The sequence below is a fragment of the Toxorhynchites rutilus genome, chromosome 2, assembly GCF_029784135.1.
Source record: "Toxorhynchites rutilus septentrionalis strain SRP chromosome 2, ASM2978413v1, whole genome shotgun sequence".
Taxonomy (NCBI): domain Eukaryota; kingdom Metazoa; phylum Arthropoda; class Insecta; order Diptera; family Culicidae; genus Toxorhynchites; species Toxorhynchites rutilus.
Genome location: NC_073745.1, coordinates 246485166 through 246506878, shown reverse-complemented (window position 1 = coordinate 246506878; position 21713 = coordinate 246485166). Strand labels below are relative to the sequence as shown.

The 21713-nt window shown below is 40.5% G+C and overlaps 1 protein-coding gene across 4 annotated transcripts in view; it reads right to left on the bottom strand.

Moving 5' to 3' along the window:
- Nucleotides 1-21713, bottom strand: part of LOC129765220 (tyrosine-protein kinase Abl) — a 118899-nt gene that overhangs the window by 4919 nt on the left and 92267 nt on the right. For 3 of the 4 annotated variants that reach the window (XM_055765284.1, XM_055765287.1, XM_055765285.1), the window contains 5 exons: nt 12433-13377; nt 11790-12376; nt 11583-11724; nt 11400-11520; nt 11171-11313 (listed from right to left, as the gene is read on the bottom strand). In XM_055765284.1, coding sequence (XP_055621259.1) covers nt 11171-11313; nt 11400-11520; nt 11583-11724; nt 11790-12376; nt 12433-13377 — 1938 coding nt within the window. The remainder of the gene's footprint in view (nt 1-11170; nt 11314-11399; nt 11521-11582; nt 11725-11789; nt 12377-12432; nt 13378-21713) is intronic. The other variant, XM_055765286.1, reaches the window with a different exon arrangement.

The following is a 21713-nucleotide window of genomic DNA, read 5'->3' as shown; positions in this document are numbered from 1 at the left end:
CAGGTTCCAATTCTGCGGCCATTCTACCAGCCAGTGCATAATTCCACCCACTTGACATAAAATACTGTTTCCAACACTAGCTACCTTATTTCTTCTGATAAATTATTTTTCTGTATACTTGCACAACTATAATTATTTGAAACACTGGCTACCAACTACTACTAGTTACGCTTAACTATATAAATTTCAGCCAATATTGTTCGTCGACCTGTCATTCGCCCTTATTGTGTTTTCCTTAGCAAAGTGGCTAAGAGCATTGTCCACAGTTGTTATCAATTTACAATGTGTAAACGATTGAAAATCTTCGGAAAGTAATAAAAACTGAACAATGCAGGTGCGCTGTATTGATTTAATAGTTTTGTCACATCTTTTCATTGCAAATTCGATCGGTTATCACCAAAATAAACGTGGCTGGAACAAGGACACCCATATTTGCTGTTTGTTTTTTATTCCACCCAACAGATTTCATTTGCTATATTGCGATGAGTGAAACAAACGCCGGTCAGAAACGAATGCAATAGGATAAGTCGAAAATAGCAGACGCTGTGGAAATGGCGAGAATCGGATTTCCCTCTCGAAAGGCGGCCAAATTGCACGGAATTCCGTATTAAACACTGCGCGAGAAGGTCTTGGGAAAGTATTCCAGACCACGTCCTGGAAAAGCAACCATTCTCGATCCCACAGAAGGTGGAATAGTTGAATAGCTGTTGGCCAAAGCAAAAGCTGGATTCCCCGTGAACAAATTTGTTTTTCGCGGACTAGTTCGCAGGTGGGCTGATGATCTGGCAGGAAACTTGCATCTGTGGCCGGAAGAAGTTGTGATCTTCATCACAACCAACAATATGAACGGATAGCTATACATTAACTGCCCAATCGAAACGCAATGAGGTATCAACGAAGCTAAACTGAATAAGAGTGGAAAAAGGACGACACAAGACTACTTCAATGACCAGATACTGGGAGAGAGCATCCGATGAGGTTGACTACAGATTGTGCACTTGATAGCACGTATAAAGCCCAAAGGTCGTATTTTCATTCGAGATGATTAAAAATCGTAAAACCAAAATCTTTGAACTACAACACACATTCGTCTTCCTAAGCTCGAAGCCGCCGGACGGTTTTATATCGTTATCGTCCATCGTTGAAGTGATACCGTTATTTTCGTGGCTGGTGAAGTGAGTGTTGGACACTAACGGGATTCCCTGTGAATTCATTGAAGCAGACACAACAAGCGAGAGGAAGAAACCCTGCACGCGAGCGCTGTGTGCTGGTGTGTTATCGCCGTAGCACCGTCTTCGACATCATCACCGCGTGGTGCGATACACGGGTTCAGCTGTACCGAACGATCAACACGCAGCACCGTTATAAATAATCCGCACTGGTGTGCATAATAAGTATACTGAAATTAATAGGTTAAGGTTATTAGGTTAAGGTTAATTATAAAAAAAAATTGCAAAAATTATAAGAAAGTGTACATCTGCCATTTTAAATGGCAGAAGGGGAAGAAAGCGTTGACATGGATATCGAATCCACTGTCTCCCCCTCCCCAGCTACGGGTGCTGGGAAGTCGCTTAAACGCGTTCCCCCCTCAGAAGATGTCTCTTCACAGGAAGAGTTAACTCACCTCAACAAGCCTCCCTCAAGAAAATTTGCAAACCTTTTCTCTTCACCCCCTCATTCTCCCGCTCCCGTTTCCGCTCAACTCCCGAACAAGTCCTACTGATCCCGCTCCCGCTCAACAATCGACCTCGACCTCCCCCTCAGTTGCTTCCTCTCCTCGTGTCAAGGTCTATCCAGAAGATTCACCTGGAGCTGGCCCATGGATTGTTTTTTTCCGGCCCAAACCGAACGGAAAATCCATCAATGTCATTCAGGTTTCGAAAGATCTGGCAAGATATTATTCCTCCGTGGTCGAAATCTCTAAGGTTAGACCGAACAAACTGCGTGTTGTCGTGAGTGATCGGAAACACGCAAATGCAGTTGTGATCGACGAGAGATTCTCCCTAGAGTATCTTGTCTACGTGCATGTGACCACTCCCAAAGTTCGAGGACAAGCCCCTCCGGTTATACCTCCTGTTAGCATGCCTAAAAAATCGAGTGCAGCGGACAAGCAAAATCAGGTTCCTCCTGGCTTCCGTGGGAATAGTTCACCTTCGAACGACCCAGCACTCGAGGGGACATCAAAAACCCCAAATGTCCCTATTTTTCCGTCCAGCTCAACTCCCCAATCGGGATTTATAAAGTTGACTGACCTTCTGGCTCAAATCTTCACATGCTTTAATGTTTCCGACTCCATCAGAACCATTGTCATTTCAATGCTTCCAGTATTAAAGACAATTTTGCAACAATTGATGCAAACATGGCCCCTCCTTGCAATGATTATCTCTCTTGATGTCTAATTCAAATAGAGAGGTCGAAGATATCACTGTTTTACAGTGGAATTGTCGTAGTCTTATCCTTAAATTGGATACATTCAAATTTTTAATAATGATCTTGTTTCGCCTTGATCGATGGGTTGAAACGAATGGCCTACTCTCAGATACACAATATGGGTTCCGCAGGGGCAAGGGGATGAATGATTGTCTTGCGTTGCTTTCTTCAGAAATTCAAATGGCTTACGCCGGAAAAAAACAAATGGCTTCAGTATTCTTGGACATAAAGGGGACCTTTGATTCTGTTTCAATAGAGGTTTTGACAGACAAATTACACTCTCGGGGTCTGCCGCCTCTATTGAATAATATGTTATATAACTTGCTTTGTGAGAAGCATTTGAACTTTTCTCACGGAGATTCGGCAGTAAGTCGGGTCTCTTACATGGGCCTCCCCCAGGGCTCATGTTTAAGCCCCCTTTTGTACAACTTCTATGTAAGCGACATCGACAATTGCCTTACACAAAATTGCAGCCTAAGACAACTTGCAGATGATGGAGTGGTCTCTGTCGTAGGATCAACAGAATCCGACCTACAAGAACCCTTACAAGATACTTTGAACAATTTTTCAACCTGGGCCATTGGGCTAGGGATCGAATTCTCCACGGAGAAAACAGAGATGGTGGTTTTTTCTAGGAAGCATAGACCAGCAAAACCAAAGCTTCAACTTTTGGGTAAACCGATCACTCATGCTATGTCATTCAAGTATCTTGGGGTCTGGTTCGACTCCAAATGTACTTGGGGGGCCCATATTAGGTATCTGAGTAAAAAATGCCAACAAAGAATAAATTTTCTCCGTACAATTACCGGCACCTGGTGGGGAGCCCATCCCGAAGATCTTATAATGTTGTATAGAACAACTATTCTCTCAGTGATGGAGTATGGCAGTTTCTGTTTTCAATCAGCTGCCAAAACACACTTAATTAAACTCGAGCGAATTCAGTATCTTTGTCTCCGTATTGCGTTGGGATGTATGCCCTCAACGCATACCATGAGTCTCGAGGTTTTGGCAGGCCTACTCCCACTAAAAGATCGCTTCAATTTATTATCTCTTCGGTTCTTCATCCGGTGTAAGGTCATGAACCTATTGGTGATCGGAAATTTTGAGCGGCTGATCGAGCTAAATTTTCACTCCGGATTCATGAGTTCATATCATGAATTCATCTCCATGCAGGTTGATTCTTCTTCGTATATTCCCAACCGTGTTTGTTTCCCTGACTACATCAATTCCTCTGTGCATTTTGATCTGTCCATGAAGCAAGATATCCATGGATATTCAGATTACCAACGATCGAGGATCGCTCCAACGATCTTCGATGAAAAATATAGGGGTATCAATTGTGATAATATGTACTTTACTGATGGGTCCACTATAAATGAGTCCACAGGATTTGGAGTGTTCAACGAATTTTTTAGCACCTCACACAGTCTTCAGAATCCTTGCTCAGTGTATATTGCTGAATTGGCAGCAATTCATTGGGCGCTGGACAGCGTCGCCTCACGACCTGTTGAACACTATTACATTGTAACGGATAGTCTTAGCTCTGTCGAAGCTATCCGTTCAGTGAGGCCGGAAAAGCACTCGCCGTACTTCCTTGAGAGAATACGAGAAATTTTGAGTGCTTTAACCAGACGCTGTTATATCATTACCTTTGTCTGGGTCCCTTCACATTGCTCAATTCCGGGTAATGAGAGGGCTGACTCATTGGCAAAGGTAGGTGCAATTGAAGGCGATATTTATCAGCGTCAAATCGCCTTCAATGAATTTTATTCTTTAGTCCGCAAAAATACCATCGCTAACTGGCAACGTAAGTGGAGCGAAGATGAATTGGGCCGGTGGTTTCACTCGATTATCCCTAAGGTTAGCCTCAAACCATGGTTCAAAAGTCTGGACTTGAGTCGGGACTTTATTCGCACCTTCTCTCGACTCATGTCCAATCACTGTTCGTTAGACGCGCTACTCTTTCGTTTTAATCTTGCCGATGGCAATATCTGTGCTTGTGGCCAAGGTTACCACGACATCGAACACGTTGTTTGGTCGTGCGAGGAGTATCTTGTTGCCAGATCGAATTTAGAAAACTCTCTTCGGGCTAGAGGAAGGCAGCCCAATGTACCGGTGAGAGATGTGTTGGCTCGGTTAGACCTTGATTACATGTCTCAAATATATGTCTCCCTAAAAGCTATCGATCTTCGTGTGTGATTGTCCTTATATCCTTATATTCTCCTTTTCCTTCGCGAGAAATCAAATCCCTTCTTACTAAAAATAGAATGAGGTGAAATGTAAATACATATTAGATATAATATAGGCTTAAGAATCGAGTATGATGAATGTGAGTGTGAATGTGAGTGTGAACATTGACAACATATCCTTATATCCCTTCCTTTTCCTGAAAAAATGTCACCCTTCTAAACTCGAGCAAACCGCGAGTAATCAGTTCTCTACTGCATTAACATTAGAATTAATGAAAAATGTTTATATATACTTGTAACAATACAGATAGAAGTTTGGCTCCTTTAAACTTATGTAACTGAGCCTGTAAAAATAAACGATTTAATTTAAAAAAAAAAACTACAACACATATGGAACATTTTCTTCTAATAATTTTATATTCTAAATCAGATATTTTCCGACATTTTCGATTGACACCGAACCGATTCTAGATTGGTAGGGCTTCACATTCCTTGGTTTATATGATAGTACAAGCGTGGTTGTCGATATCTTAATGTTAGAGTTTAGAACTAACAATCAAAATCTCAAATTCCAATTTGCTAGAAATAAATGCAGTTGGGTATAAAGGGTGTGCCACATCAAATTGCATCACGGAAAAAACGCTGTAGAAATTCGCCCAGTAGACCGATCCTTTTGAAAATTTTAGACAGTAAAATAAAAACTATTAAACAACTTTTGGCATTTTCTTTTTATTCATACTTCGAGCCAAAGCCCGTATGCTCGCACCTTCCTCTTTACCCCGACCATAAGGTTCTGTACAACGTCAGGTTGTAGTTTTTTTTTAACAGAAATCCATTTTCTCTTGAAGTCCGCCTCCGATTTGACAACTTTTGGGTTCTTCCGGAGGGCCTGCTTCATAATCGCCCAATATTTCTCTATTGGGCGAAGCTCCGGCGTGTTGGGCGGGTTCATTTCCTTTGGCACGAAGGTGACCCCGTTGGCTTCGTACCACTCCAACACGTCCTTTGAATAGTGGCACGAAGCGAGATCCGGCCAGAAGATGGTCGGGCCCTCGTGCTGCTTCAAAAGTGGTAGTAAGCGCTTCTGTTGGCACTCCTTTAGGTAAACCTGCCCGTTTACCGTGCCGGTCATCACGAAGGGGGCGCTCCGCTTTCCGCAAGAGCAGATCGCTTGCCACACCATGTACTTTTTGGCAAACTTGGATAGTTTCTGCTTGCGAATCTCCTTCGGAAAGCTGAATTTGTCCTCTGCGGAGAAGAACAACAGGCCCGGCAGCTGACGAAAGTCCGCTTTGACGTAGGTTTCGTCGTCCATTACCAGGCAATGCGGCTTTGTCAGCATTTCGGTGTACAGCTTCCGGGCTCGCGTCTTCCCCACCATGTTTTGCCTTTCGTCGCGGTTAGGAGCCTTCTGAACCTTGTATGTACACAGGCCCTCCCGCTGCTTGGTCCGCTGGACGAATGAACTTGACAAATTCAGCTTATTGGCGACATCCCGGACCGAACTTCTCGGATCACTCTAAACTGCTTAACTACGCGCTTGTGATCTTTTTCACTGACGGAGCATCCATTTTTGCCGTTCTTCACCTTCCGGTCGATGGTTAGGTTCTCGAAGTATCGTTTTAGTACTCTGCTGACCGTGGATTGGACGATTCCCAGCATCTTACCGATGTCCCGATGTGACAACTCCGGATTCTCGAAATGAGTGCGCAGGATTAATTCACGACGCTCTTTTTCGTTCGACGACATTTTTCCAAATTTACGAAAAATTGACAGTGAAGCATGGCCAACGTGATCTATACACTCTTATCTGATTATAAGTACTCTTTTGATAGATTCCAAAGTCAGTAGATTGGAAGTCTTCGTAGCCACATTGGTTGCGCGTTCGCTTAGTAAGCTCAAAACTCTGGGCGCTCAATTGACCATCTTTGTGTTTTTACAGAATAACTACGTCCACGAAACAATCAACAGTGATGAAGATCGATCCACGGTCGAATGGAAATCGATTCATCCATACAAATGCTCTGCAAGAAATATCAGGCTGTTGTTCTGTTATTAACACAACAATGATCATATGAACTGTCTCCGCTGTCATATGGTCTAACTGAACAATGGAAGAACAGAAGGAATACTTTTCCGCCTAGATGGCTACTGTGTAATGTACTATTGATAGAAACTACAAAACATGTGACATGTACACCATTAAAGTCCGGCGCTGTTATAGCTAAAATGCTAATGAGTCTAGATAAATAAAAAAAAATGGGGAAAAAAGGAATTGGCCTAGATAAATAAAAAAAATGGGGAAAAAAGGAATTGGAATCCAACAAAAAAGTATCTTGAGTCATTTGAAAAACAGATAAAGTCGTCTCTTATCAATTCGGGATCCGCTTTCTGGAGCTCAAATATGCGCCGCCGATGTGGCGCATATATTCGGCTCAAATATGCGGCCGCTAACCCGCCGTCAAAAGCGGCGACCTCTTGCTAGCAAACCTGTGCTTACTAGTCGGGTCACTGACCAACTCGGATTGCGCTCGGTTCTCGGTTCTCGGTTCCCGTTAGATGGGGGCTTCGCCCCCATTGCGTTGACCTCAGATTAAATTTCATTACAAAAATAGATTCATAATAGAAATTGCACCGCGGTAGCGTTAATACTTAAGTACCTTTTTTTTATCAATCCTTTCCCATTTTGAAGATATTTTTGCTTCATATTTTTTGTTAAAATCATGTGCTTCATCTTCGAAAAAATATTGCAAAGCCCGTGTTCATTTCCTAATTATCCTTTAGTCTTAAGGAGAAATACAGAAAGAAAAGAAGACGGCATGTTAATTAATAATTTATCTATTTGTGGTAATTTATTTGACACTAGTCTTGATGAATAAAATTTGTAAAGTAACAGTTAATTCAATATATGTCTAGCTCTGCTAACAAAGTGTTTAGTTGGTTCATTAAAATCAAAAAACTCTTCGACATCCGAAAACGCACGAATACAACTTGACAGCTTGTTTGCAGCAACGTTGTGTTCCGAAGCGATCTATTTGACACGCGAAAGTTCAGCATTGACAGTAGTCGGGAGTACCTACTTTTTTTTCCAATTCATTTATTTGTAAGGCTCAATCGCATAAGCTTTGCGGAGCCGCTAATTCAAGGTTTGTTTATACAAAGTTTCAACTAATTGCTATGTTTAGTAGGATGCAACCGAATACTCGCGGTTTACTCGAGGTTAAAAGGGCAACATTTTTGTGGGACGGGTCAGGTTAGGGATATGGATATGAGGTATCGTTGTCTCAACCGAGAGTTGCCGCACGCACTGTAGCATTGTGCATAATAACCAGGGATAGCATCCGGTGTTCGACTATCTGTCGAGGGTGGGCGACGGTGAGATGGGGGGACAAGACAAACAAACTAATAACGAAAAATAGAGTACCTACTTCTCCGTTAATCAATTTGGCCACTAACATCGATTGCTGTATTTTCCGGTGGCCCTCCAGTGTGTCTGAACCCAACAATCGGCATCTATCAGGATATGGAGGCAAATTGTCAGGATCTCTCCAAGGCAAGTTCCGTAAAGCCAAGCAAATGAAACGTCGTTGAATTCGTTCAATCCTTAGGCACCATGTGACCTGATGAGGGTGCCATACAACAGATGCAATTTCCAGAATTGGACGGACAAGTGCGCAATGCAATGACTTCCAGCAACATAGATCTGAAAAATCCTTCGCTATCTTCGAAATAAATCCTAGTTGACGTGATGCTTTCGAAACAATCTTAGAGCGGTGTAGATCGAAAGTCATTTTTGGGTCCAGTTGAACACCAAGATCAGTTACGCTCGTGACTCTTGTTAATGCGTTACCACCTACCTTGTAATCATAACCTGACATTTTTCAATGCTCAGTATCAATTTGTTTCTCTGACACCAATCGGAAAACGAAGTTAGCAAACTTTGCAGAAACCAACAGTCCTCTTCCGTGCGTACTATAACATATAACTTCAAACCGTCAGCGTAAACCACTTTGAATCCTTTTCCAAGAGCTGAAGCAGCATCGTTGAAGAACAAAATGAACAGCAAAGGCCCGCGGTTGCTACCTTGTGGGACTCCGGATTTTTTTGAAAACGGTCGTGATAAATATCCATTAATCGTCACTCTAAGTTCTCGTTCCGTAAGGTAGAATTCCAACCAGGATACCAACTGCGGAGAAATTCCAAGACGGGTCAGCTTGTGCAGCAGCATGCTGTGGTCAATTTAATCGAATGCTGCCTTTAAATCGGTGTAAATGACATCCACTTGTGCTCTATACTCCATACTCGTTATGCATCGTGACGCGAAGTCGATAAGTTAGTGGTAACCGACCGCCTAGGCACGAACCCGTGTTGGTCAGTAGATATATAGCTTTTAGTTGCCTCGAGAATCACTCTCCGTACTATAGTCTCAAACAATTTTGAGACAGCTGAGAGACTTGTGATCCCTCGGTAATTAGCGACATTATGGCGATCACCACGTTTGAAAACTGGTGTCATGAACGACTGCTTCCAGATGCGGTGAAATTCTACTTGCTACAGCGAGCGATTGAATATGTCACTCAATATGGTCGCGCAAGAACCGTAATACAACGACAAATCACAACTGCAGGCAAACCGTCAGGGTCAGGAGTTAGCGATCGTTTGAGTTTTTGCAGCAAGGGAGACCATTTCCGGATTTACGACAAATATATCAAGATCTACCAGATCAACGGGAACATCATAGATGACTTCTCCAATTTCAGACCTTGAAGCGGGATTCTCTGCAAACACGGACGCAAGGTGCTCAGCGAACAACTGACTTGATTCTGTAGCCGACGTTGCTGTTATATCATTCAAATGAACATTCTTTGGGATCACTGATTTTTTCCGTACACATTACTTGCTTGTTGAAAACTTTGTTTGTTGGTAAGCGTACGTTGACGACGTAATTGCCGTTGACAAGCATTGCGCGTGCTTCAGTGTACGTATACGGTGCGAGCTCCAGAAGGACGAAACTGGCGGTTTGATTCTTGGAAAATTCGTAACCAGCCAATCGTTCAAAATGGAATTAAAACTTTCGGTCATTTCATTGACATCATTAATAGCAGAAATCATATCCCAATGGACAGATAGGTCAAAAGAGCATCAAAATCGATTTTACGGAAATTCAGAGGCCGGTCCACTCTTCTCTCTATTGCTTCGTCACATACCACACGCGCGGGTAGGTAGATTTCAAGCGGGGGATGGTGCGAGTCTACGAACAACAACGGAGCCGAGCAGTTATTTACATCAGTATCACCGTCAGGCGAACAAAATACCAGATCGAGAATGCGATCGAGTGAATTGTGCACAAGATTACTTTGATTGGGGCACAAATAATCCATCCCATCTAAAAGTGTGATACTGGACGACGGTAGTTGAGAACTATCACCTTGGATAACGTTATCAATCGAACGCCAACGTATGTGCGGTTGGTTGTAGTCACCGCATGTCAAGATAACATCATCGTTTGAACATTTGTTGCATAACTCATTAATGGAGGAAAGGTGGTCGTTAATTACGCCGACATCCTGACTCCTATCCGGTGGGATATAGATTGTACATATCAAGATCTTCCTGCCCTTGATCGTCGAGGAAACGCATATTTGCTCCAAGCGTTGCCCACTCATATTCTTCACAACACGGCTCACATATAGCTGTGCAATAGCAATCAGGACACCATCAAAACGGGATTTATTGCTGTTGGCAGAGCATTGGTCGCAACGGAAAACATTGAAAGCGGAACCAAAAAGCTGTTGCGAGGTAATACAATTGTCCAGTCCAGTCTCAGTCATGATGATCACGTCGAAATTACAGTCACTTGCTTCTGGAAAAATTGTACCTACACTAATTTTTAAAATCATTTTCAAATTTCCTCGTTAAAATTTTTCATTTACCTTCGTATTTTTGTTGCTCTCTCATATAGTATTGATTTAGTGTTATTTACTATCGGGGGATTCGACAAAACTAATAACCTGACTTGTCGAAATTTTTCCTTCTTCATCTGCGTAAATATTATATTCGGGTAATCGTGTTTCTGGTGAATGGTATTCGGGTAACTGTTACTCAACCGATCAATAGTGTGCCAAATAGAAACAATCGCGTTCTGGATCTGCTCGAATTTACGTCGACGTGGTGACGGACAATTTCGCTATTGACATGTTTTTCACACAATTTATAGAGAGATAACAAATTCAGCAAGAAGAGATCAAACCAATTCTTCTTTTTCTTCTTTGTTTTTAAGAGGCTTAAAACTTTGCAGTTCATTTGTCATTTTTGAAATGTTAATGGAAATGGAAATGTTTCATATCCTCCAAATTATTAACGCATTATGCGGAAGCTATTTTTTAAGATAATAACATCGTTACACGAAATTATTATTGAAACTACAAAAAAAGCACGCATTGATTACAGCTGGCATCTATCAAAGTGTTAATTTCCAAAGCAACAATATTAGGATATTAGGCAGAGCAGGCGAAACGCACTGAAACCACTTCCATAAATGATAGAAATACCTCGAAACAGTTTATCGATAAGGAAACTACTGCAAGAAGACGATTTAGTGATTGGTATAATACCGTTTGCGTTGTGCTCGCCTTCGCCGTTCTTTCCACCGTCCTCGTCCCGATACGTTGAATCCCGACTAGATGATAACAGGCTGTTTAGCGTATGCGGAGAAACGACCCAAAATTAATTCATGATTAATACAGAACAACGCAAATACATTCAAGAGGCAACACCAACCTAGTCCGTTTCGGTGGGGCTGGTGCCGTTTTTCCACGCTTGTTTGTGGTTCGACGCATCTGGACCCCTGCGGTGACTGGCTTGTTCGAAAATGTGCTGAGCTTCGAGTTGGAACCTGCATCTGGAAGTGTGAAAGTGTGATATAGAAGTCAAACGCTTTCGAAACATCGCAGTTCAAACTACCGGAAATCGGTGTGATTGCTGGCTCGTGCTGTTGCTGTTGCTGCGCCCCCAGCTGGGGTTTCTTACCCATTTGCGGCGTAAGCTGTACGGGTTGGGTTGCACCCTGCAACTGCTTCTCTACCGCTTCTGTGATGGACGATTCCTGTCAACAAAAAATCTATACGGATAAGAAAAATTAGCGCTTGGAGACACGCTGTTTTCAATTACCTGAAACATGTGCTCTAGATCGTGATGTATGCTCTCGAAAGTGGGTCGGTCTTGAGCGTTCCACTGCCAACATTTTCTCATAAGTTCATACACTTCCGGCGGGCAGCCAGGAGGTCGTTCCATCCGATATCCAGACTCCAATCGGTGAAACACTTCGGTCAAATCGATTCCAGGATAGGGAGACATCCCATATGTGGCTATTTCCCACAGAAGCACTCCGAATGCCCACACATCGGATTTTGTGCTGAATTTGTTATATGCTAAGCCTTCCGGGGCAGTCCATTTGATAGGAAATTTGGCACCAGCATGGGCCGTGTAAGTGTCGTCTCGCATCAATCGGGCCAGCCCGAAATCGGCAACCTTCACCAGGTTGTTATCGCCGACGAGACAATTTCTTGCCGCAAGATCACGGTGAATAAAGTTACGGCTTTCCAGGTAGCTCATACCGGAAGCAATTTGAGTGGCCATGTAGAGAAGCGCAACGGCATCCAACGTTTCTCGGCTTGCCGAACGTAGGAAGTCAAGCAGGTTTCCGTGGCTCATAAATTCGGTTATGATATAGAACGGCGGTTCCCGTGTACATACCCCTGTGAAAATTTAGAACTTGAGTGATGAAAAAAAGATGTGTATAACTTGTTATTACCTATGAGTTGCACCAGGTTCGGATGCTTCATTTCCTTCATGATTGCAGCCTCTTCTAGGAAGTCCTTCAGTGCCATCGTGTCCTCTTTGAGTGTCTTCACAGCGACCGTATTACCGTATCGCTTCCAAACAGCCTCGTACACTTCCCCATACTGACCGCCGCCCAGTTTATGTTTCATTACAATATCAGTCCGACATATTTCCCATTCATCCGGTTCCGGACTCAAGGGGAACACAGTTGGTTTGTTCTGCTTTGGTGCTGGATAAAGCAGTGGCGTTATCAGTCCATGGCCCTCGTGCAAGAAACTGTGATGATGTACCAATTCGGCAAGAGTATTGAACTTTGCCTCCGCCGTTACATACACCTTCCCATCGGAATCTTCCGATATTCTGTAATGATATACACGACCATCATACCTTAAACTAATACTACGTTGTCCGGGAGAGCTTTCGCTCTCTCTGACCAGGAAGCTTCCATTGATGCCCGAACTGAGCAGATATTCGGCGGCATTACGCGAAATCGGCCCATGGTACCACGAGTGCTTTTCCAGCGAGTTCAGCGGAGTGACATAGTTGGAAGGAACCCAGCCGACATGGCCCGAGCTCGAGTGGGCCTCACACCATTCGCCGGACTTGTTGTATGACAGTATCCGTACTTCTTCGCCTTTCCGGAGGCTTAACTGGTTCTCGCCGCCAGCCTTGAAGTCGTACAGCGCCACGAACAGCTGAGGGTCATCTTCCTCTGGACCGGGTGCGAGCAAATTTTCCCGGGACGTCCACCGATGTGCATTTTCGAAGCTCGATTGGGCAGTGTTCGAGCTACCCTGCGAGTGCAACGTTCCGGTGTGATTCTCGGAGGCTTCCTGGCTCTGTGCAAGCAAATCAGCCGGTAATAAACTGCCGGGTGGTGGGATGTGTGGCAATGGTCGGGATTGCAGCAGTGCTTCTGTTGGATGGAGAACAAAATAAGAAGGGCATTATTAACATGAGAAAACAGAACGAATTTATTAATTAATTAGTTTATTTTTATCCGATCCCAAATGCTAATAGAGATAGTTCAAGATCGAGAGCGAATGATTCGAAGGGAAAACTGTCTCTAGGATGGTAATTCAAAACCATTATTTGTCATTGAAAATATCAGATCACATGGGTATAAATAACTATCGAGCGCTAAAATTATCTGTGCATCAATCATACCCGAAAGAGTGTATGTGAACATTATAGGAACCAATATTCAAAGCGGGATATTTTATTGAAATTGAAAAATACGGATAATGATTTCTTATGTCATTAACATTTGTTATTTAAATTAATTATAAATGTTAGCAATTCGATGATTTTAACTTTACCAAGGGCACGAGTATGAAATACAGATGTCATATTAGTGCGTTGTTTTGTACAAAAATTGGATATCTATGTCATTTTCTGTTATTCATGATAAAAAAAATGTAAATAGGGTTGTTGCTGTTGTGAATATTTTACAAAATTCATATAAAATAAAGAGCATTTGCGGGCATGTTTAACGTAGGGCTACACTTGAAAGAAGGTATATGGTTTGAAATGAAAATCTTAGAACTGAATATGTATCAAATAATGAAAGTTTTCAAACGCTTATGACTGGGCCATTTTTTGTTAGATCGCAAAGATGGTTGTATCACTCGATTGGAAATATTTATACGCATCAATAAAGCACATTATATTTTTTCTACAACAAACTATTGAACAATGGTGAAACGTCAAGCATTATTCAAATGCGCTGAATCCCACGTTTTGATTGGTTTATTTCTGTCTTCCCAGTTTTTCCGCCAGAATAGAGCAAGTTAAGTAGAACTAAAATACATTTTGAATTTATCCATACCATTGCGAATATAACCGTTCCACCTTATTGAGGGGTTTAATAGTCAAAGATGCGATTCAATGAGTATGTCTCCTGATGTGGCAAATTATCATCTTAAGGTTTGCTATCGTACTGAACGGACATGCAAAGTTGTTTACTTCAGTTTACATTCTCAGTTTTTGCACAAAGCAGATTGTGCGGTACTTGCACTGGCATGCAGAGGAAAAGCAGCATAAAAATGTGTAAAAATATATGTAATACGTATACTTCGCTTTCGCACGGATATTTATTCTGATTCCGGTCCAGTCATCTGTTTGACTGGTCTGTTGCTCCCTCAGTTTTGCCATCTAAAAACACAATTCAAGGATGTGAAGTATGCACTGTTTAGTAGTGAGGGCTGTGTTATTCTGAGCAGAACTTAACACTTTTGAAACTAAAAGATGAAAATGACTTTTTTACTGCTTCCTTTCTCTTCAGCCAATTTAAATTTCGATTGTGTGTATTCACTACGCATACTGAAACATCGACTCTTCAATTTTGTTTTCGTTCTTCTGTCGTTTCCTTTGAATTAGAAAGCAGACACTTTCACTTGACGATTGAAACTGCCCTATTCATTATCATATGATTGGGCTACATGTTACTTTCAGTTCCACATGTAAAAGGACAATTAGATAAAACAGATATATCCGGTGGCGTCTTCTCTGTTTGTTCAAATTGTTCATAGGACAGGTTCATAGAAACCATTTTTCACCGTTCTTCACCGTGAAGAATGTAATCTGATAGCTACTTTTGACTACACTACCCAACCCGCACGCAACACTACGAAATAAGTAGATAACTATTTACTATGAAATTTAAACCTTTCATATGAACCCGCCGTTGGCAGCTGCACCCGTGACCGAGTGGTTAGCGTCATAACTAACATGCCGGGTGTTCGGGTTCGATTCCCGTTCTGGTCGGGGGAATTTTTCGTCAAAGAAATTTCCTCCGACTTGCACTGTGATCACGCGTATTCTAGAGCTTGCCACTCAGAATGCATTCAAGGCGTGTTATTTGGCATAGAAATCTCAACTAAGTACTAATAAAAATGACGCAAGTAATACTACGTTGAGACGGCGAAGTTCCTCTAGGAACGTTAGTGCCATTGAAGAAGAAGAAGATATGAACCCGCCGTTATTCAAACACAATTGCATGTGTTCATAAAGCAAATAAAGGAATATATTTTAGGAAGTAATAGAAACATTTTTACATAAAAATAATGAACAAAGATAAATTTTTTCATATAGAATAAATATCCCTTAGTCTCAAGTTTTCTACAAAGAATATTGAACAGATTTATTTCTGTTAAGGATTTAATAACAGAAAAGGTTACAATGAGGATATATTGAAATGATTCTAATACTAGTCGAAAAATAGTAAGTACTACGAATTCAAATAAGCAAGGAACACCAATCAATTATATTCATTCAACTTGATAATCTGAGAGAGGGTACACTTACTTCACAACATATCAAATTAAACGAAGCAAAAGAAACGAAACTGAATGAAACCATACACGAGAGGCTCACGACACTTTTGGGATTATTTCAACGAAGTGACAAACGATAATCAGCGTCGCATTCAGACGACTGTTTTGCGATAACATTTCGAATCGATCGCAATCACGTTTCTTACGTTGGTAGTCATCAAACTCTAAGCAGTACCCCAAATTGACAAGGTTTGCTAGGGTTTACCATTCAGCTTCTTGCAGTAGTGTAGCAAAGTAGTGACTGTTCCCTGACCTGGTATACGAAGCGAAATGTAATTGTAAAATTTATAGTAAAAGTCATAGTGTCAAAAAATAGTCATAATAGATTTTTGCACCGATCCATCCATAAGTATATCCAAATTTATCCGCATACATATGCTCACAAAATTTGTTCCGCAGTCAAACAGTTAAGTGATACTGAACATCCGATTTCTATATTGTGTATCAGGCCATGTAATCATTATTAGTTCAGAAATATGAAGAAAATCCGTTAGATCTACTCTGGTATTTCTCCATGCTCGCGAGGCAAATTTATATTCTACTGCTCACTTTGTTCGTGAATTGAACTACGAGTTTGGTATTATTTTGGTTCACGAACTCTCGCTTAATGGCTGGGTCAATACACCGGGTTTTTACTAGCAGTAAACTATTGTCTAATAAAATGTGAAAAGTTCCCCTCACTTGAAGCAACCAAGTTTGGGTACGGGTTTGAAAATTCATTGTGGGACAGTTATGTCTAGAATATCAACATGGGACGATTGAACTTGATGTTCTTTTCTGAAATACTGGGAACAAACAATAAGTTTTCTTTAATGTTTTCCGAAAGATTATGCATAAAAACACCCTTTTATGAAGAAGGTGTTTGTTCTGTTACATTTTTTTATTAGTTTGAGAATTAGTTCGTTCTTTCAAATCAGAAATGAGTGCATTAGCCCTGCTGAAAGCGTAACATAAAATTCTTGTACTTGAACCGATTCATTTATTATGAATATACAAAAATATATGATGGGACAGTTATGCCTAGGATATTAACATGGTACAATTGAGCTTGATATTGTTTTTTGAAAAGCTACACCCAAAGTTTATTTTTAGCACATGTTATGGCATCCCGTTTTATTTACATGAGCCGGAAAATAACAGAAAATGTTTTCCTTCCTAATACGTGTGTATCATTTGTATAATATTCTAGAGCCATTATGAGCCAATATGAGCGAACGAAACAGGAGACAAATTGAAATGAACGCATATGAAATTTTTTCGTATAGTTTGCCAAATACACGGCCCAGACAGAGAAAGATATATATTCTCGTTTATGCTCTTTTTTTCCTTTTAGAAAACACTTTCCAACTTCATTTTATAATGAGGTGTAATATTATCGCGCTTTTAAACAACAGCACTTTTAGCTATATGGATAGCGTGGTCGTGTGAAACAACTTTGCATTCCAGCCGGTCTTGGTTTTGGTTTTGTACAATCCCAAATGGAATGAAAAAAGGAAAACGAAAGAGATGTCTGCTGACATAAATACAAACCTTTTCTAAGCTTTTAAAACAACTCATTATTTGCACATTTGACCCTCCAGCACACGAAAAAGCATAATTTCTGCCGAAGATGAATAACATTTTTGTGTTTTTCCGGAAAAGTAGGTATAAAAACATCGTTTTATGAAGAAATGTGAAAATTGTCAAAATGTGACATGGGACAACTATGCGTAGAACGACAGTATTGGTCCTACCAATATAGTAAAAGTATCATACTATACAATTCAATGCTGTAATCAAAGGAAGTTTTTTTTAAAATTCAATGACCTTCATAATTTGGGGTGTCGTAGACCCCTGAGATTTACTCAACCATCAACATGAATCATGGAAGGGATAAACCAATATAAATTAGTTATATCAGATCTATGACCAATAATTTTAAAGAGGAGAAGCTGAAAAACATTAAAAAATTAAACCATCACGAACTCAACTTATCGTACCAGCCACCTTTCCGTCCGATTCCGGTAACTGAATGGGTAACATGAAGCAAGCCGCAGCTATGTCATTAGCATTGCTGCTAGCCACAGATATGAGCGGCGAAACGGAGCACGCAGACGAATCTTGATTAGCTTTGACTTTCCTGTCTACATGTGGCACACACCTTTACCGCGGGATGATGGTTGTATAATTACAAGTTACTGATCTGTAGGAGCACAGCACAATGTGTACTAGCTTAAATTAACTCACCCGATCGACACCCAAAAAAATTACTAGAGCTTACCAGCCACTTGCACAGCAACGGAAACGTGAACTCCATCGCTAATTAGCACAACAAAGCATGAAACAAAAAGCGGAAATCTCCCATCCAAAAACAAACGAAAACAATCGCATAGAGTCATCAATATTAATCGTGATTGACACGACTGAATCTTAGGGAGCGGCAAGCGCGAACAGAGAACGTAAATAAAACAAAAGTGGTGCGGGAAACGAAAACGAGAGAAAAAAAATCGAGTGATAAATTGTTATGCAAATCAATTATTGTGTTACAAACGAGAACGTTTTTCGGTGCTTCTTTCACTGGGTGAATGCATTATGCGTTTCCGAGAATGCAAATTTGATCGTGAATTGCGGGTGCCAGCAGTGCACATGCTTCTGTGTTGGATTCTTGATTGATTCTTAGATAATATAGAGTGTAAATTTACAGAAATGCCGACGAAATTCGAAAAAAAATCGTCGGGATTTATGACACGATTTTATTTTTGGAAATCTCCTAGATGATGTCGACAATATCGTATCGAATCTATCAAATATGTGGAAGTAGAAGAAATGCTGCTCTATTGAAGTGTTGAATTTAGCGATGTTTATAGCTGTCTCATCGAAGATAGCAAAATAAAAATAAAACATAGGGGAGCTGCGGGTAAGACGGACAGTGGAGGTATAATGGACAGGTGATTGATTTGTATAGTTGCATTATGAATTTCAAATTTCTGTTGATGAGAAACCCTTCTGCATGCTTTTCTAGAATATTTAAACCATCCTATGACAATGAATACTGATCAAAAGTAAAATAGGAAAACAAACAAATCAAACATGATTCCGCGTGTGGATGTAACTTTTGCGGCTTCGATATTAAGCATTTTGAGTGGCTTAACCCCTTCCCGTACGATTTGAACTGCGAAAGAGCGAACCAAATGCAAACGCTCCGATGAATCACGCATCGAGTAATTTCACTTCTCTGCTGAGCGTCTCTGTACCTTGTGATATGCAAGCGCCCCACGAGAGAGACTCGATGTTGTACATTTTGGCACAATCATTTCACATCGAGTGAGACTCGATGTTTTACGTGAAAGGGTTAATTGCCAAATTGAATTCGCTGATGGTTATATTTCGGTTTGTGCATTGACAAAGAAGCGATATTAGGTATGTACGGAAAAGTAAATTCATTCGTAAGTGGTAAATTAAAATTATTGAAATAATTGCACTGGGGGGTGAAACGGACAGTCACATCCATGATCACATCCAATGCATGATGGAAAAAGAAGGGAAGAAGATTGAACTCTTTTTTATATTGGTTTATCTTTTTGTTCTATTTCAGTTACTGGACGCTCAAACACTGAGAGAGAATAAAATTATTCCTCTCGCGAGCGATAAACCTCTACTTCGTATATTATGAACCTGTCCATATTCCCCCACTACATGTCCATTATACCCGCACCGATAAAAATGTTCTACTTTTCGGCTTGTTTTAATTTCAGTAAAAAACATGGAAAACACATTTTTATAAAACATTTGGCCAGTTATTTCGAAAACCAGTATATTGAACTGTAAGAAACCGCTTTTAAATTTTTGAAAACATGAGTTTCCAAAGATACAATTGAAGTTTTCTTTAACATGTCCGTCTTATCCCCATCTCCCCTACATGTAATATCCGGAATCAAATTGTTGAAGAAACATAGGATCTAGATAAAAGGTGGAAAATACCGAGCACACGCAACGGATAGATTTAATAGTGGTGTTCACATGTATTGAAAACAATATTCCTATTCCTATGATATTCAACAGACAGTTTTTTTTATTGCAGTTTTGAAAATTCTCATTCTTGCAAGCTATTTGGAAATCTAGTTGAATGTAACATAATGTGTTGTATATAAACATTTCGAGCATCTCTAGAAGCACGTCCACGTACATAACCATCAACTGCCATGAAACAGACATTGGGCCTGATCACGAACATCACTGTCACAATTTATAAGAGACATGTCAGTTGCATGATTTCGGGCGTTTGAACTTTATGACGGTTGCATAATTTCGGACGTTTGAACGTTATGTAGGCAAAACAAATAAGTGTATGAGATAATATTCCATTTAATTGAACATATGTTTTAGAATGACAAGTTTGCGATTATAATTCGATGATTTCAATGCCAACTATTCGGACTCATTCCATGAATCACTTGCTTGGTGCGTTAGTTTGCTGAATCGAACGCTGGTTCAAAGATGAGGAGGAATACTAGGTTGCTCTTGAATAATGTAGTTGCTGAACATATAGGAATGTAATTTTATTTCCCGTTTCTATAAATTACTCTAGAGCTAAAACATGACTATCATGAGTTTAATAATCGATATCTTGCACACTCTTGTACTCAGCTCTGCCCTACTCGTTTGAATAGTGAGAAGTATTTAGTATAGGTCAACGTTAAAATCATTTTTTGAGAACCGATTCTACAGTTTTGATGAATAATAATATCTTCTATATCTCAGAATAAACCCGAATTTATCCATCCATCCATCAGTATAATCTGAGCTACTCCCATCTGAGATTCTGAAGTTTAATCCTCTTATCCTTCCCATTCTCGTGTAATTTGCATACGGGACATGAGGTTTGATATAATTATTTAAACAGAAACTGGTCAGTAGCGTCGGTCAGAAGCATAATTTTCATATGAAACATCTGATGAGTTTCAAGGAATTTGCCAAAAGCAGAAAATGATTCAGAATTTCTTTAGACGGATATCAAAATTATGGAAAAAGAACTAGAGAATAATTTAAAAATTATTAATTTAAAAGCTTTGCAGTGATAGATTCATTTTTTCCTAATTTGAAACTTAAATATTCTATCATTCAAAGTATGTCTTCAAAACAATATCGTTGTTTTTTTTTTGATCCGATTCGTGACAGATTTAAAGGTGTAAACGATTTCGGTTTACTAACTTGAAAACATCAATGAAACCATCTTGGATGGCTGTATTATTCCTGAACGGCATGTATTAACGTTTGTAATATTCTCATGTGTTGTAATGATCTGATCAGTACCATTATAAACCGATTTCATAGTTCGTCCCCCAAAATACGCCAAAGTATTTTGCAGGCAGAATATGAGTTGTATTCGACGAATTTATTCTATCCTCATAATCGAAAACATGAATGCATGAAAAAAATTGTGTCTCGATACACATTGGCACGACACAGCAGTGCATACGCTCACTTTTAAATGGACAAGCCCCACAGAGCGCGTTGTTACGGTTGGTTGATTGTGTTAAAATATTCAAACGAGACCGGCTGAACGTTGAACTGTGATTCACTGAGAGACAAAATCTCATATACAACAGATAATGAAGGTCGCGCAGACTTGCTTGGTGTTATATAGAGAAAAAGAGACCCTACTCTACCGTATCTCTGTATCGAGCAAAAACAGATTGGTTCAAATGAGTCACTGGGAGCGTTCGAATAACAATTCGTCATTATATGATCATTCGAAGAATGTTGATAAAAACTGGGATCTGTGAGGAGTTATGTCCAAAACATCAGTTTTATTGTGCTACGGGAAAATACCCCCGAAACATATGGTTATTCTCTGTGGTATGCACACGTTCAAAGTCGTCATCTTGGAATGGAAAATGATGAGGATTGGGGCGAAGTTCATCATAAGTCTCACCCA